General features: G+C 40.8%; 1 protein-coding gene across 1 annotated transcript in view; it reads right to left on the reverse strand.

Moving 5' to 3' along the window:
* Positions 1 to 11,232: 11,232 nt before the first annotated feature.
* The window catches only part of BRSK2 (BR serine/threonine kinase 2), a 683,888-nt gene continuing 677,005 nt past the window's right edge, over positions 11,233 to 18,115 (reverse strand). Inside the window, exon 22 of the mRNA XM_086957728.1 lies at positions 11,233 to 14,352. Within this exon, the coding sequence (XP_086813854.1) occupies positions 14,168 to 14,352 (185 nt within the window). The 3' untranslated portion in view covers positions 11,233 to 14,167. The remainder of the gene's footprint in view (positions 14,353 to 18,115) is intronic.

Genomic DNA, 18,115 nt, shown 5'->3' on the forward strand with positions numbered 1-18,115 from the left:
ATTCCCTGAAGAAATCTTTTCTGATGCATTAATGGCAGAATGGGAGGGTAAAGGGATACAGCAAGTTGGGGACTTAGTCAAACCAGAGGGCATAATACAATTTGAGGAATTGGTTAGAACATATAAAGTAAACAGAAGGGACTTCTTTAAGTACCTTCAAATCAGGAGTTTCCTTAGGAATAAACAAGGAGGTCCACTGGGCTTTCAGCCAACTGAGTTGATGGAAGGGCTAATTACAGGGGAGGAATACTCCATTAGGCTAATATATGCTGCACTGGCAAAAAACAGACCTGATGATCTAGATAAACATAGGGCCAAATGGGGGGAAAGGATAGAGGCCACACCCGAATCATTTAATGATTCACTGGAGCTAGGTCAGTCTATCCTATGCTCCGCCCCCTTGCAATCCCAACACTACAAAACGCTATTCTCGCTATACTACACCCCAGCCAGGATCGCGAAGTGGGGGGGTACAGAAGGCACTACGTGCCCCAGGTGCAACTCTACTGAGGCAGATATCGTCCACATGTTTGCTACTTGTCCTCAATTATACACACTAATCAAGGATGTCGAAAACTTTTTAACCAATTCATTAAAGATCAGGTTAACCTTCTCGGTCGGCTTAATCATGCTGGGTGTGGATTTTGGAAATGAGTTTGCGGATTCAGGTGATGAAATGTTTTTGTTTATGGCAGCGGCTGTCTTTAGATTAATGTTAGCCAGGGTATGGTTAGATAAGAATCCCCCGACTTTGCAAACATGGTTATCAAATCTCATTGCCATACATAACTTAGAAAAATACATATATGCAAGAAAGGGTAGGAGTGGGAGAGTACGAGGTATTAAGATATGGGGACCTTTGGAGAAATGGAGAACAGGAATAGGTTGATTTATTTTTTACTGATGTAATATGATGGTGTTTACTATACTATATAATTTAATATATGATATATGTTTTCCCCCTTTGGCGGTTAAATAGTTTTAACGTGAAATTTATTTGGATTGTATTGTAAGATGAACAAATGTATGAACAAAATGCTGCATTCTTGTTTTTTTCTATTTTCTGTAATGTGTGCTTTTTTTTGAAAGGTAAAATAAAAGATATTTAAAAAAAAAAATAAGTCTAATTTTCATAGATGACAAGCTTTCTCGTATTTTCTTTTCTGAAAACAAACTCTAAGAGGGCAAAATGGCACTAAAAAAAAGAAAAAAAAGGCATGAAAGTTTTTTTTGGAATCAGATATTGGGGTATGTACTTTCAGATGCAGAAAACTGTTAGGGCTTTTGGTCACTGCTGGAACTTCAGGTGCATAGAGCTTTTTTTAAATTAACTTTTTATATTCAGCCATAATCTTTTTGGTTTGTAAAGATGTCAATGATGCACAACAGGCTCTCTTCTTAACCAAAGCAGAAAAATAATTCGGTTGGGCAGAGTGGGCATTCCTTTGGGAAGCAATGCATGTCATGACTATACCCATTTAATGCACTGAATATCTTCAAGTGCAGCAAGCATCAACCCCAAGTATCATTCTACATTCATGGATTGCTGTATGGATCATTTTGCATCACATCGCATGTGTCTAGGTTGTCTACCCAGTGTTATATGAATGGTGTATGAAGATTTCATCCATTTAATCACAGGGACCGATGATCAGAAACTATCAATAGTCACTGCTGGATCCAAGTTTGAACCCCTGAATTATGAGATAAAGTCGTAATTGGTACTTCCCATTCCACATCTGCAGTAGAAGCCAGAGAAGATCGGTCAAGTTTAGTTGCCCAATTCACCCTTATTCCAGTGTGGGCCTAAGCAGAAAAGAGAAATCAGTTATTTTTCCCAATGTGCGGCCAGATATAGTGATAATCACTGATGCTTAAATCGGGTGTGGGCGAGGGGGCGTGGCTTGACGGCAGTTGGAAATGGCTGTTCTCCTTTGATGCTCCGCAACATCTCAGGAGGGTTTTTGACCTCCGTCCTGCCTAGTGCAAGCTTGGCTGTCGGAGCTGATGCCTTTCGCTCCATGAACTCCTCTGGTCTTCAATGGGCACTTCCACATGAACGGTAAGTATCCTGGTGACTTCCCCTTCTCCTTTGTTATGTCCGCCATTTCAAGTTTCCTGACGAGGGCCCAATTCACAGAACCAACTTAAGACAAAATCCTAAACTTACTACCATTTTGGTATTCACAGAAGGCACTTACTCATTGATGAGTAAGTGCCTTCTGTGAATACCAAAAAGAGTAAGTACCTTCTGTGAATACGAAAATGAGTAAGTGCCTTCTGTGAATACCAAAATGGTAGTAAGTTTAGAAATTTGTCTCAAATTAGTTCTTTGAATCGGGCCCCATGTCCTGGCGCTCAACCCCACGTATATGTTGTCCTTGTCTGCCTCCTTCAGCCTTCCTTGAGGATTGCTCTTCTTTACCATTTTGACATATTTAGCCAATTTTGAGTATTTATTTGGCACCACATGTGATTTTTGGCTCCTGCATTTCTCTGCCTTCTCCAGCCTGATGCTGTCAATGCCCCTCCAGTCAGCCTTTACCCCTGGTTTTTTGGCTCGTGCATTTTATTACTCATATTGCACTTCATATTTCAGAGGATATCAACAACCCATTCCTGGATACTTACTCTAACTTTCCTTGACAAATTTCTTCATTATATCTTCTTTTTGACTTTCAGTGCATTCGCATTTTCGTAGAAGGTATCTTCTCTTGTTTTTTTTACTTGTATACCTTGCAGTGTATTTTTCTCTTCAATGATTGTCCCCCTTCAAATATTATAGACACCCTTGCTATTTTGTTTCTATGATATGGTTTTTGGGGAGAACAAAGTCTGCACGACATTCTACACAGTCATCTAAATTGTTACCTCTTCTGGAAGACTACAACCCCTTCACTGTCCTTCAAACCAACATGGAAGAGTCTTCTAGCACTTCAGTTCCACTTTCAGTGGCTGCTTCTTTACCTCCCTCTAATATTCCACTTCCAACCTTGAAGTCTTTGCTTAAATCATCGGTCTCCTGCACTCTCTCATCTGGCAAACGTGTCAAGAAAGATCCTCCATCTCCTGCCACTTCTCCTCCCCCCACGTTCCTTGACTTACTTTTGGACGAAATCCGTGGTCTACGCCCTCTCATGGAAGAAACCAACAATCGTCTACAAGTTTTGAAGGATAAGTGGTCACACATGGAGTCTAAAGTAGTGCAAGTTGACCAACGTGTTGACTCTATTAAGGTTGCAGTGGACCAAATTCCTGCAATGCAAACCGAAATGACTTCTCTTAAAAAGCATATTGAAAATCTTGAGAACTGCAATCGTCGGAACAATCTACGCTAATATGGTCTGGAAGAGGGCCAGGAAGGTTCAGACTCTATAACATTTTTCACATACTTCCTTCTGAATGTCCCGGGTCTTCCTGTGTCTCCAACTCTTAACATCTAAATGGCACATCACTTGGGACATAATCCACGCTTTCTGACCCCGTCCACAAAACCTATAGGAGTAATTTTGTAATTTTTGGAATACACCGACTTGCTGAGAGTCTTTCAAGCAGCCAAGCTCAAGGGCTGAATAACCTGGGAGGGTTCTAACCTCTTTTTCTCTCAGGATTATACGAAAAAAACTGCAGACAAAAGAAATCAATTCTTAGATATGCGACCAGCATTACGTACTCTTAATGCTCGTTTTGGCCTCCTTCATCCGTGTCTTTTCAAGGTAACCTACAAAAATAAGACATCGACTTTTGAGGAACCGGCTTTGTTGCAACGCTTCATCGAAAGCTGTAGAGTACAGGACATAGACGTTTCCAGTACCTCCAACACTTGATGTTTTTGATGCATAACTTTTCTCTTTTACAAGGATGTTTATATTGCTTTTCTTATGCTTTGGTATTAACTGTTCCAGTTTTAAATTGTCTCTTCATGTTTCCTTGTTCTATTGTTTCTTCTATTACGATTAAGTGCGGAATCTTATTTTATTTGATCCTTTTGATTACTGGTTTCATTTTGGATTGAGTGTCCTCCCCCCCCCGACCTTGCCCCGAAATGTCTGGTCAGTTGTGTCGTCTTCCTTATGTGGCTTCACCACCCTCATTTTTGGTATGTCTTTTTAAGGTTTTTGTCTTGTCTTCTGTATATTTACTGTTTGTTACTTCTCTTTTCCCTCTCTCCTTTTTTTCTCTCTTTTCCTTTTTCCTTTCCCGACAATCTTTTCTTCTTTATCATGGTCCTCCTTGCTTTTTTCTTTATATTCTATTATAATTCCTTCCTCCTTCACAATCACATCCTATCTCCTACTTTGCACATATTTCAGTCTTTTTGTTTCTCTATAATATGTATTTTCCTCTATTTTATCTTCTTATTTTTCCAGTTTCTTCTTATTTTTTAGCTCAATTGTTTAGCATGTTTCTTCTATTTTAAATGACTTTGCATATTGTATCATGGAATGCTAAAGGTTTGGGTTCTGCCATAAAACGCCAAAGGGTATTAACTTATTTTTTTTAATTCAAAATGTGATATTGCCTTACTTCAAGAAATTCGTATTGTGGACAAGGAAATTGCTAAACGTAAACAGCAATGGGTAAGCCATGTTTTTGCCTCCCCATTTAATGGTGTCACAATTTTGTGTCATAAACGTTTAGATATTTAATTGCTCTCACAAGATTCTGATGATCTAGGCAGATGGGCATCTGTCTTCCTTTTAGTTAACAAAATCCCTATTATTATTTTCAATCTTTATGCCCCTACCTCTCCCAATACTGCCTTCAGGACGGCAGTTATTGTCCAAATTGATGACCTATATTGGTGGGGGGTGATTGTAACATGGTTGTTGACCCTATACTTGATCGAAAGTCTAAAGCTAAATTTATTCCCACTTTTATGCACATCAGTTTACTTCCACTATTACACAACGGTCTTTAGTAGATGCATGGAGACATTGCAATCCCACCCTTTTAGAATATACTTTCTTCTCCCCAGTCCACTGTTCCCAATCCAGATTAGATTATTTCTTTCTTTCTCAACCCCTTGCACAACACATCACTCAATCAGAGATTGGCCCTATACTTATTTCGGACCATGCTCCAGTATTTTTAAATATAGACCTCCTTCCTCCACTTCATGGTATCAGACGATGGAGATTTAACAATTCCCTTTTATTAGACCATAATTTTACCCAATCTTTCAAATTCTTTACCCATACCTTTGTTCTTGAAAATGAACCCTCTCATACTTCTCCACAAATCATATGGGATGCTTTTAAAGCTGCTTCGAGAGATTTCATCATTTCTTTTGTCTCCCGCAAAAAGAAATCCTCTCTAGCAACTTTAAATTCCCTTACTACACATATCAAACAATTAGAGCATTCCTATTATCATTCACACTCTAAATCCTCTCTGGAAGATCTTGTTAAACTTAAATTCACTTTTAATAAATTGTCCACAGATAACGCAAACTCATTTTTACTTAAAGACTCTGCACAATACTATGGAGGTCAAAATAAATCGGACAAACTCTTGGCCAATTATCTTAAAATCAAAAAAGAAAGGTCCAAAATCAATTTGATTCTCACTTCCTCTAATCGCATGCTTTTTAAAAATGAAGACATTTTAACTGAATTTACCTGTTTCTATCAAGAACTTTATACTCTTGATTCCTTCATTTCTCAAGACAGCATCCACCAGTATTTATCTTCCATGGATCCTCCTTCACATCTTAATGTTGCCTTTTCTTCATTAGATAAAACAATTCAAACACAGGATATTCTTAATGTGATTCGTACGATTAAATATGGTAACAAGCCAGAAACTGAGAAACTGATGGTTTTACCATTGAGTTTTATACTCACTTTTCTCAGCCACTTCTCCCTAAACTACACCAACTTTTTCTATTCTTCATATCCTCTAAATCCTCTGGTGGCTCCTTTCAGAATGCTCCAATTTGTCTCCTTCCCCAAAAAAACAAAGACCCCTTATTGTATAAAAATTATAGACCCACTTCTTTAATCAATTTGGATTATAACATTTTTGCAAAAATTCTGGCCCTCCGTCTGGAATCCTTAGTACTTCAATAAATTGGTGGGGAGCAATGTGGCTCTCAAAGGTTGTCATATTGCAGATAATATTAGATTATTTTTTAATGTCCTTAGTAAATCCAAATCCTATAAACATTCCTTAGTAGCTATCTCCTTAGATGCTGAAAAAGCATTTGATCGAGTAAACTGGCCCTTTATTTTCTCTACTCTTTCTTGGTTTGGTTTTGGCAAGGCTTTTATTGAATATGTCTCTCTTTTATATTCATCCCCCATGTCCTCTATTTTAGTCAATGGCCTTCTTTCTCCTTCCTTTTCCTTATATTGTGATGTTCGACAAGGCTGTCCCCTTTCTCCTCTCCTTTTTATTCTTGCTCTTGAACCATTTCTGATGAAGATCCGTACAAATTCTCAAATCTCTGGCTTACAATATGGTGAGAAGCATCTCAAGGCCTCGGTTTATGCCGACGATATTCTGCTTTTTCTCTCGTACCCTCAAGTTTCTCTTCCTGCCTTCCTATCAGAGGTGCAACTTTTTGCTTCGGTTTCAGGGTACAAATTAAAGTGTGAAATCCTCCCCTTAAAGAAACTAAGTTTCCATGCTGACTAGATATCCCCATATTTCACTAGAAATCTGATAAAATTAAATATCTTGGCTTATAGTTCATGCCTTCTATTAAAGAAAATGTTCCCTTGAATCTCAAAGAATTGCAATTAACCCTGAAAAACCTTACTTCCAGATGGAATCCTTTGTTCTTGTCATGGTGTGGCTGTTTGGATGTGATAAAAATTATGTTGGTCCCTGTGATTCTGTTTTATATATCAAATCTCTCTATAAATATCCCTCTCTCTCAATATAAAATAATGTATTCTATCTTATCAAAATTTTTGTGGAACAACAAAAAACCAAGTATATCTCTTCAGAAACTTAAAAGACCCAAATTTATGGGGGGGGAGGGGTTAACTTTCCAGATTTGCACTCATCATACTGCATTTTTCCTCAAGCAATCTGCTCTCCTTTAACAGGACAGATATATTTCTGATTTATCTTTATGGGTCTCCATCGAAAAATCCTTTTTACATCCATTTACCTTTAGAGAATTTTTATTCTTTACGAGTAGGCCTTTATCTCTATCCCTTCCTATCTTCAATATAATTTCAAACATTTTCCAACCTCTTTTCATTTCTTATAATTCCCCCAATGATCAATTACTTCATTCTTCCGTTTGGTACAATCGTCATATTCGACTTCATAATAAGACTTTCTTTTGGAAAGATTGGCATGCAAACTGCCTTAATTGGGTCTCTCAACTTTTTCAAGACACTATTTGCATTTCGTTTGCCACCGCCCAAACAAATTTCTCATTACCCCCTTCCTGGGAATTAAAATGTAACTCCTTAATAACAAAGATACAAGATACTTATAATTCTCTCCCACCTTCCTACGTATCTTCTTCACCCCTTCTAATTTACCTGCACTTTTGGAATCTATCCCCTCAGCTTCTCAACTATATAAACATTTCCTACCTCAACCATCTACTAGTGAGAAAACAGAAGTAGAATTATTATGGGAAGTAGATCTCCAATCTACTTTCACTATTCACATCTGGAACAAGATTTGGTTACAAATATGACGATCTTCCAGAGCAGCTAATACCACTCAAACATTATTTTATATATATATTAGGCTCCTTTTTACTCCTGTTTCATTAAATAAGATAAATAAATCACTCCCTCTTTCCTGTTGATCTTGTTCTTCTGATAATGCTGATTTACGACACATGTTATGTGATTGCCAAAATGTTTTTACTTTTGGATTCAGGTTTGGCAACAAATAAATGACATATTTCATACACACGTCTCCCTTACATTTTCTTAGTATTTCTGAAGATTGGGACTCCAAGATAACCAAATTCTCCATAAAAGACATTCTCTTGGCCGTTGCTTTTCAAAAAATCACAAGGAACTGGAAAACTTCTGCTAACATATCTTATCGAGCCTGGTGGTATGTGGTTTGTTACAACCACAGATTAGATAGGGCATATCTCTCTTCCATTTCCCTTGCAATTAAATGTGACACCTTTTGGCAACCTGTGGCTACTATTCTAGATACCTCTGCCTCACACAATCCCTGCATTGAGGAAGTTCCTAAACCTGTATGATTGGGTTTCATACCACATACCTATTGTGATATACTAATTATTGTTTTGCACTTTTCTTATCGACTTTTGATGATATTTTGATATTTTTTCTTTTTCGAACTGTGATTCTGAGGATTTCTTTAGATTTTGAAAATTGTCTCATTTCTCCCCTGCCTCCCTCTCCCCCCTTTGCATATTTCTTTTAATTCACTCACTTATATGTACAATTCTATCTTGTTTTGTATTCTATTGTACTTAATTATTTGCAAATAAAATCTCTTACACCTAAAAAAAATCTGGTGTGGGCGTAGATTATGCTAATTCAGGATAAACTAACTGACTGTATGTTCTCGGAATTAATCTCTGTAATCAATCCATCATTGCACCGGATAAGGAAGTCACTTTTGCCAAAGAGCTTGTATCTGGTGGCTATATGCTGTGTTGCATATATTTCCGGACCAAATATCTTGAATTTTACCTTTTTTCCCTATCTTTTTGGTTTATTTCTTTTAATTTGTCATGGTTTGGAATAAAACTCAGATGCAAACAGTATACGTTGATTGACTTCGACTCAAACGCAAAAAAAGATTTTAGAACAAACTGTCCCATATAACTGAAGGATTTGGTTCTGCCATAACTCTGGCTTGGATGGACCATCACTCATAGGCCTCATACATTTTAGACTTACAGTCATCCCTGCGTCCCCCATCACAAACTTCATGTTCCTCAAAGGATCTCCACCATATCTCTGTGCAAAGAATTTACGGTCAGGCATTTTCTTTACTAGACATCTTTATTCGACTCGCCGTTGGAACTGCTTAGTGTAATCTTATACATTAGGAAGGCCTCCATGTCAACAAGTTCGTTTGTTTATCCATTTCGCGCCATTTTATAACATCAACGTGTCAGTTCACTTTGGAGAGAATGTACAAAATCAGGCTCTCTCTTGGTATTGCTGAACAGTTTGTTTAATTCTATTTTATCATGTAAAAAAGAAACAAACCAACACTGTGTGAATGTGGGCGGCCATTGTTCCACCAGCCTACGCCTTTTTTTTTTAACTTTAAGAGTTTCCACGTGCATGTGTTTAGCTTATTCCGGTCTTTTGTGAAGTTTGGACGGACAGGTATGTGTGGCGGAAATGACGGAGGGCATCGAGGTAAGTGGGGAGGAGAAGACGAAGCAGAGAGTGTGCAGTCTAGAGAGAGAGAGAACAGAACAGGGAGGAGGAGGAGGAGGAGGAGGAGGAAAGTTGCAATACAGATGAGAGAAGGAAATGGAAACATGAGGAAAAGAAAGATGTTAGTGGAGGGAGAAAAAAGAGAACTTGTGAAAGAGCAACCAAAGGAAACTCGGAGGGAGCAAGGAGAGGAGAAAAAACAGCAAAATGAAGTCTGCATATAGACAACAAGTATGCAATATAAAGGACAAACAATAACTAAGAAATCATTACTATTAAAGAAGGGAAAGAAAGTAATGGAGTCTACGGGGAGGAGGATGGGAGGAGAAAGTAAACGGGAAGCAGGAACTGTCAGACATGGTTATAGTGTGTGTATTACACAAAACACTCCTTGCTTTATAGTAGTACCTAGGTGTCAGCCATGGAAGCATCGCTATCTTTTTCTTTGGAACTAGCACACAACAACAGGGAATATGGCAGCAAAGTAGACACCAAAAAGAGAGCAGCAGAGGAAAGCCCTTCCTTTCTCATGCTCCCTCCTCTGTTCTCTCCCCTCCATCCGACCCCACAGCAATACCTTCTCTGCAAGAAAAACGTTTCCACCCACAAGCCTCCAGCGGTGCAATGCAGGTTTGACCTGATTTTCTAAGACACAAGGGTGTGGATCCTGAATGCCACGTGCGGGCTCTGTAATAGAAACAGACAACATACTGCACTGCTGATCACTTGTAACAGACTAGGTTATTCTCTACCCCTTTGTAGGTCGCAATACATACATCTATTTATTCAGGTACTGCGTGACTTGAACCAATTAAAACCCACAAATATTAAATGGACTCATGGCCAGCATTGGATCTTGTTCCCTGCAGAGAATGTGAATTGGGCAGGTGGTAGACAGTTTAAAATTCATAAATATTTGGTTGCAATTTGAAAATAAATTATTTAGCTACAATCAGAATGAAAAGAAAACATGTTTTCGATCAATTTGTCACAGACAAGATGTAAAAGCAATCGCTAGTTTGGGTATCTATTCAAGTTCCACCACCTTCCTCCAGATTCCAGCTTTTGTCAAGATCTTTTAGGGCTCGGGTAAGTTTGAAGGTCTCACAGTGTTGACCATCAAAATGGAGGCAGTAAGGTGTTTTTGTCTGTAGAAATTTAGCCCCTTGCTTTCAAGGGCCTGCGAGAGAGGAGGGTGAAACTTTTGTATATTTAGCTCAAAAATGCCACCATATGCTTGTTTGTACAACAAAAGCAAATATTCACTCTACATGGGAATAATTGGATTCAGACAAACACTTTTTCAATAACTGATAAAAGAAAAAAACACAAAAGGTAAATTGTATATAGGCTGTTTGTTAAAGAATATCTTGAACTCAGGCTAATTTTTAAAGGTTTTCTTTTTATTTGGGTCGACATTTTGAGTTGCCTGGTATTGCTTTTTGAAGTCAGCACCAGCCATCAAGGTGCAAAGGCGCGACAGGCCACTTTCAATCTGCAAAAGCCAAAATGTGGAAGGCCAGGAACATCACTGTTTAAAATATTCTTAAAGCCAGTGTTCCATCCCCTTGCGCCCCTCCTCTGTCGTGACATGGAATTATGAAACCTTTCCCGCATAATCAACCGGGAACGGTCTTGTTTGTGATACATATATGTGCATATAAATACCCAGGTCGAGAAAATAACTTAAACCGAACATCACAATAATGCCACTTGCTCATCCCTTTTACCCTCCCGCTCCCACCCCAGAAAAAACTTTATAAAAATATGTTTTGCATTCATTTTTTAAGTTTACAATATCTTTAAGATTACATTTCCCGGGCATCCCAATACCCACCCACCCCCCACAACTACCCTCCTCATACCATCCCCTTCCTTTTACAGTAAGATGGACACTGTTTAACTGTGTCAGGAAATAAATAGCACCCCCTGGCCCTGACCCCCAACATTAAAAATAAAGAAAATAAAACACAAGTGATAAATAAGCGTTTAAATTAAATAATTATACGTCGCAAATAAATAACACTGGTATACATTCACTGAAGCACTGGGCAGCAAAAACTCAGTTGCATTCAAGGTGGTCTGGACAATGGGAAGGAGGCAGCCTGAACTCTCCTCCCCACCTTCACGGGTGGCGGGATTTCTGTCAGAGAGGGTGTCCTGCTCCTCCACAGGCATGTGCCCAACTCGCTTCCTGCTATTGGCTGTGCACAATCCTGCCTCAGACTGAGAGGGATGTTGGGGAATCCCTATAGGCAGAAAGCAGTACTGCGATTAAATGACAAAATGGCTGCTTTGAGGTTCTGCCATTTATGTCCAGAACTAGTTCCTGCTGCTTTGCTGCTTCTGGAATGCAATTTCGCTCACCCTTTCCCTTTCATTTCCATCCAAGGTCAGAAAGGCTGCAGTCCATGTGGAAATTAGTACCCCCCCAGACACAACTCGACTGGGTTGTTTCACTCTCACAGGGGCATCTTTACCCCGCTCCCAGCTAGCAGAATGGTCCCATTCATGGGCACACTTCCTAACTCCCATCCTGCAGAGAGGTCTGACAAAAACAGAATGAGGACACAGCAGCATCACCCTCAACCTCTTCAGTGAGGAATAGTCCAGTTCTGTGAATTTCCATGGAGATCAAATTTGGCTGCAAGTCAATTGTATTTTTTGTTCTTTCACGGAGTATTTTTCATTTCCCTGTCAGCAGCAAAAATAACATGGAAACGAAAGAAAAGATACATCTTTGTTTTTTTTTCTTTTTTACAAAAAAAAGCTCCTGGAAGAGATTGTCCATGAGAAAAAAGAGCCTCTTCTTTGTTTTCATAGTCTATGAAATTGATGCTTTAGCTTATATATTTATCATCTCAAGGACACCACAATTGTAGCCCCCATCAGCCTGCTGCACCACATCCTTTCCCCCTTTCTTCACAAACCACAAACTCTGAGGTGACCAAGGAAATTAGAGTTGGAGTGCTTCTGTGAACTGTTGTCTTGCTTTAGGTAACAAGGATCTGCCTAGTCAAACTTCCTTTTACAGTGTACTTGACATGCCCCCTTCTGACGCTTGAGAAAAGTACTGGATTGAGAACACAGCGGTGTGAAGTCATTCATGGCATGTAGTGCTTTTTATGCTCATGTTACAATGGATCAGAGGAATTTCAGACATTGTGGTCGTTTGTGATGGGGCTGGCGACTGACTGGCACCAGAAGTTCGTTTCAGAAAGGAGTGTCAAGAAAAACAGCAGATGAAAAATTATTATCGACACCCCCTTCTCGAGACAGATCATGCCCATTTAGTGCACTCATCTCGCACTGCACTGGGGAACATCAGAGAATTTAGGCTTAGATAATTTCTAAATAAAAAAGAAGATTTGAGCCCTCAAAATAAGGGACATTTCGCCGCTTGGTTCCCAAACACTGACCAACTTTGTAGGAAGCTGAGAGGATGGAGCGATGTGTACCCTTTACTCTTGACCTCAATAAGTGGAAGCTTCCCAGCAGACACCTTCAAGAAGGAACTTGTGATGGTGATGGACAGTTCTGGATTATCACAAAGGAACTTCTTTGATCTTCCTCCTGCAGGTCTTCCTCTGCAGGCAGTGGTGGCTTGGTGAGAACACCCATTTCACCAGAGTTGGAACATCCCTCAGGCTTTCCCCTGCCCCTAGAAAGGCTTCAAGACAGTGAAAGAGTGTGTGATGGGAAGAAACATGATGTCAGAAGGGGTGATGTATGGAAGACAAAACTAAGAAAACAAGGACACAAACATGAAACACACACTTCACTCACAGGTAAGGCAGACTGAGCTATGATATATTTCCTAATAAGCTGACCCCGCTGGAAGGTTGGTAGGACTGAGACAGCCGGCTTTGTGAGGTTTGCCTGAAAAACAGCTTCTTCATGTGGTACTATCAGAATTCCAGAGGTCCCAGTCTCTCAACCCATTTCCAGATGTCCCTATGCCCATCACCCTTTCCCACACAGACAACATAACTGGGAGTGAAAGAATGAGGGGCTTCTCAAGCAGACAGGATACGATTGTATCAATGAGCATAGATATGGGGACACTTTTAATCAGGGACTTTGCAAGAGTGCAAATTGTATACCTGGCAGTCAGGACCAATCCCTACCGTACCAACAACCTAGTTTTATGGCTTCACGCATGTTCCTGCTGCGGGATGCCCAAAATCTTTGCTGGACAGGAACATTGTGGTGCATTCCAGAAATAGTGCATTGGCAAACTGTATTCACCAGTTGATTACTCAGTCACAGGACACACCCAACCCAAGAAAAATGCAAAGCCGGGCCCCTTAGGCATGCTCTGGATCATCAGCAGGCAGAAATAAGAGCAGTTAAGAACTGGATGCCTTTAACATCATGGTTTTGGTGCGATTGGTTTGGGGCTTAAAAACAAATCTACTTGATCCCCCCTCTCCAGAACACTCATATCTAAGTGGGCTTGAGTGAAAGATTTTGCTGCACATGTAGGTGATGAACCCAGGGCTACGGCATCATGTGTGGCCAAAACTTTGATTACGTGCCCAGTCTCATATTAGTGCTTTAATGTATATTTAACTATGTAGTATGCAATATATATGTATAAATAAATATATATATATATACATATCAACAGTCATTCCATCATACACAACCAGTCTACCCATGGGTGGGTGGGGGGGTCAAGCCGTCATGCTTTTGAATCTCAGAACCTGCCCTCCCCCCTAAGGATTAATCGTTTCAGCGAGCGTTTCATGTTTTGCCTCCCCTCCCCTGGGACTGGTAAATCTCATTTTGCTTTGGCTCGTTACAACATGATGCTGCTAGGGCCGCTCTGGAATGCTGATGGAAGTGGGAGCCTTTGCCTTCTCCTTGCCGCTTCCGCCGCCTGGGCACTTGGCTTCTCCTCGGTGCCCGGGCTCATGCGGGCCTGGTTCGTTCCGCTTGCCTCCGGTTTTAGGCTTGGTGGGGCTGCCGGGCGAGTGGCCGGCCGTCCCGCTCTTCTCGTCTGAAAAAAGTTGTTTAATTACGTCAAAGAAGTTACTGACCGGACGGCCTGGGTGCAGAAAAAAAATAAGAAGAAAAAAGAAGAAGGGGAGGAGTAAAAGAGAAAAAGGGGCGAGGGAGGCAGAGAGGGAAAAAGGAAAGAGAAACACAAATGAACCATGGGGAACTGGTCAAGGGAAGGCAACAAGATGAAAGGAAGCCACATGCTGGGAATGTAGAGAGGTGCAGGGCAACAGGGCATAGCCATTCAATGCAGCCTTAGGGGGCGTGGCTACCATCCTCCCAGGATCATGCCAAATTTGTGAATATTCAAAATGCAAACAAATCCCAGAATAATGTAAGACGCGACAGTTCTATTTCACCCCTCAGAGACTGCAATAACATGCAATTTCCCGTCATTATTGTCGTAGTTAACCGCTGTCTCCATAATTCAGATGTTTCTTCAAACTAGCATCCTAGAAGTCAACATGGCAAGCTCTGCTTGAGTAAAAGGAAGTGAGAGTTATAATGCTACTTGTGAAACCATAAGCCTCCACTGATGTGCAATCTTACCAGAGGTAACTTAACTAACTGGAGCCACACTGTGGGGGAGGGGGCACCAGTTGCCCATTTCCTATTCCCCTTTCTCTTTATGGTTCAGTAAATTCAGGATATCTACCACCCAGCCCTCATATCCTGGAATCTCTACTCTTCATGAAGTAGGTGATCTTCTTACTGTTGGTGATAGGGTGAGATCTGGTTGTTTTGAATAGATAGAAGTTAATCCAGAATACCAAATCTGCATAGGGAGTATCCCCAACAGAATTTAGTTGGGGTGTTCACATATGTACAACTGCAAGAGAGCCTTCTGATGATGGACGGGTGGTTATAGAGTGAAGGTAACAGAGTGGCTTGTTAAGGAGACCTGGAGGCAAAATGATGCAATATCAAAATGATGGCAAAGGATGGTATGCAACGCTTACAACGCGCGCGTTACCACGACCTACCATTACAACGCGGTCGTAACAACAAAAGTTGTTACCACGCATTGCGCTGGGGGGCGCTCAAGGATAGCAAATGATTTAATTTACTATCCCAACACCTTCCCTACTATCCACGGGGACTGGTGTTGGAATAGTAAATTAAATTATTTAATTTTGCGCCCCCCCAGCGCAATGCGTGGTAACAACTTTCGTTGTTATGACCGCGTTGTAATGGTAGGTCGTGGTAAACGTATGCGTTCTAACGTCATACATCCGCAAAGGATATGTCAATTCTGGGTCACTAACCATCCAGGTGACCCCTACACTGAGTATGTAGCTGGTTCTCTGAACAGTTATGTACAATCACACAGATTCATAGAGGTCAGCATGGCACTCAATTGGCCTTAGTTGGCTCTAAAGTTCTACCCAATTACAAAGCAATATAAGAAAATGATTCACCACAGCTTAGGAGGGAACAACCATGTTTTCATGATTTTTTACGTTAGTTGTTCATAGAAAAGGAAGATTTTTACATACAAGAGGGGTTAATAGTTACGTTGCATGGACGCTCATTTGCCACAGTGCAATTTTTTGCTGCACCTGCAGACTTTTATAATGGTAAGTAAATCGATGCAATGCTTTGCGTCGCATTATGCTATTTGCTAAATATTAGTAAATAATTCTAAAAAAGTTTCAAAGAAATGGGTAATACCATAGAGAATGATCTGCCACCCTCTTCTACCTTCTCATAGTGTGGAAGGAGTCTTCAGGTAGTATCTGGGACCTTCTTACATACCTTCTGCCACTACTCCACTGTCCACAAGGGAACCTGGTTCTCTTCTATGGGACAGCTTTTCTAGTTTCTGGGACTGGAAATGCGTACATTTTCCCTTTATAGACATTGGGGCAGGTGAGGAACAGCTGGACAGAATAAACTGAATTGACAGGGTGGCCATGCTGAAACAGATCACAAAGTATATCATCTAATCCTGTACCTGATGGGAATCGTAGTTCTTAGTCTGTATGAGAAAAGCCTGACTTGGCTCCCTAGAATCCTTTGCATTGCAAGACAGAGATCAAAAATAGTAGAACACCGACTGGTGCAGCTTGAGATGCTATTTAGAGGATGGCAGAGGAATCTGTTTTATATACCCAATTGCTTTCTGATGTTGGTCCTCCTCCATACATTTTGCCACATCACAAGTCAGAGTATGTACATTTGAGGAGCCTGTGGCACCAGACCTCACTACATGTACCATTCTAGTCTTTAGCTCATGCAACAATGCAGTGGGCCGTGCTGTGAAAGATATGAGCACAATAAGAGCCACAATACTCCAATAAACCTCCCTCCTTCAAGCAGACCACCTTCCTCCCCCAGATGCCCAGTGAGGCATCCCCATAGCCATTAGCACCTCCTGATGGATGAAGTAGGTAATGAATTCTATAAATGGTTGGAAAGATGACATGGGTGAGGGAAGAGCAGAGGTAGAGTTAGGAGAGTTGTACTTCAGTTTATGGTTGTTTCATCACTAGACATTGCTAGAGGAACTTTAAAGGCAGAGTGAATTTTCCGCCAACTGGTGCATTAAGTTGGTGAGCGCAAGCAAGAAGCGAGAAAATCGAGAGCTAGACCGCCTCGTGGCGAGATTTCTCAACATGGGTGGTCGCGGTAGGTCTATACCCCTCATGTTAATCTGAGAAAGCTGCTGCTTGCGTAGAAAATCTACTCAAGCGACAGAAAGAAGAAGAGCCCTCTGGTACGATGTGTGGTGCCGTTCATGCTGATTTTACAGTGTGGGACAAGCTCCCGACGCGAAAATTCATCACAAGCAGTGTGACGTACTGAACTTCGCCGCTCGCGGACACCAGCAGAATCTTGCTGAGTTTTTAGGTAACTCCGCAGAATTCCGCCCAGACCCACCCCTACTCATAACCTGCATGAATGGGGATCACCCAAGAGAATACAAAGGCTGGAAGGGGGGCGATGTCTGGAATTACATTTGGCTTGCAATATTAAGCATGCACTTATGAAACTGGCAGCAACATCTGCTTAGCTGCTTGCTATGATTGGAACAATTTGTGAAACTGGTAACATTGTCTGTTTAGCTGCTTGCTACACTTGGAACTATTTGTGAAACTGGTAACATTGTCTGTTTAGTTGCTTGCCACGCTTGAACTATTTGTGATACTGATAGCAACATCAGCTTAGCTGCTTCCTACACTTCAAACAATTTGTGAAACTGGCAGTAACATCTGCCTAGCAGCTTGCTACACTTGGAACAATTTGTGAAACTGGTAGCAACATCTGCCTTGCGGGTGCCCAGGAGTGGGCGCCTCACAGGAACAGGCCAGGATGGGTTCCTCAGCGGTACAGCGTGGGGACACACTGGCTAGTGTAACCAGGCGCTTTATAAGCTCAGGATTATTATTATTTTTTAGAGGATGGAAACGTGGTTGGACTGGATCCAAAGTGCTCAGGCAGCATAGAAACAAAATCAAACAACTGGCAACATGCTTTTACATAACACTAGGGGCTTATTTACAAACCCCTTGCACCATGTTTGTGTCATTTTTAACATGGGAACAGTGACATACAGGTGGCGCAAGGGGCTTGTAAATAAGCCCAGGTGGCGCAAGGGGCTTGTAAATAATCCCAGGTGGCGCAAGGGGCTTGTAAATAAGCCCCTAGATTTTTCCGGTACATGGGGAATCTTGCACATATAGTGAAAGATGATCTTGTTATTATGGCAAAAACAATGATACTTTAATAATTTTAGATTCATTTACCAGGGGAAGCTATTG

This window comes from Lissotriton vulgaris, chromosome 2_1, assembly GCF_964263255.1.
Source record: "Lissotriton vulgaris chromosome 2_1, aLisVul1.2, whole genome shotgun sequence".
Taxonomy (NCBI): domain Eukaryota; kingdom Metazoa; phylum Chordata; class Amphibia; order Caudata; family Salamandridae; genus Lissotriton; species Lissotriton vulgaris.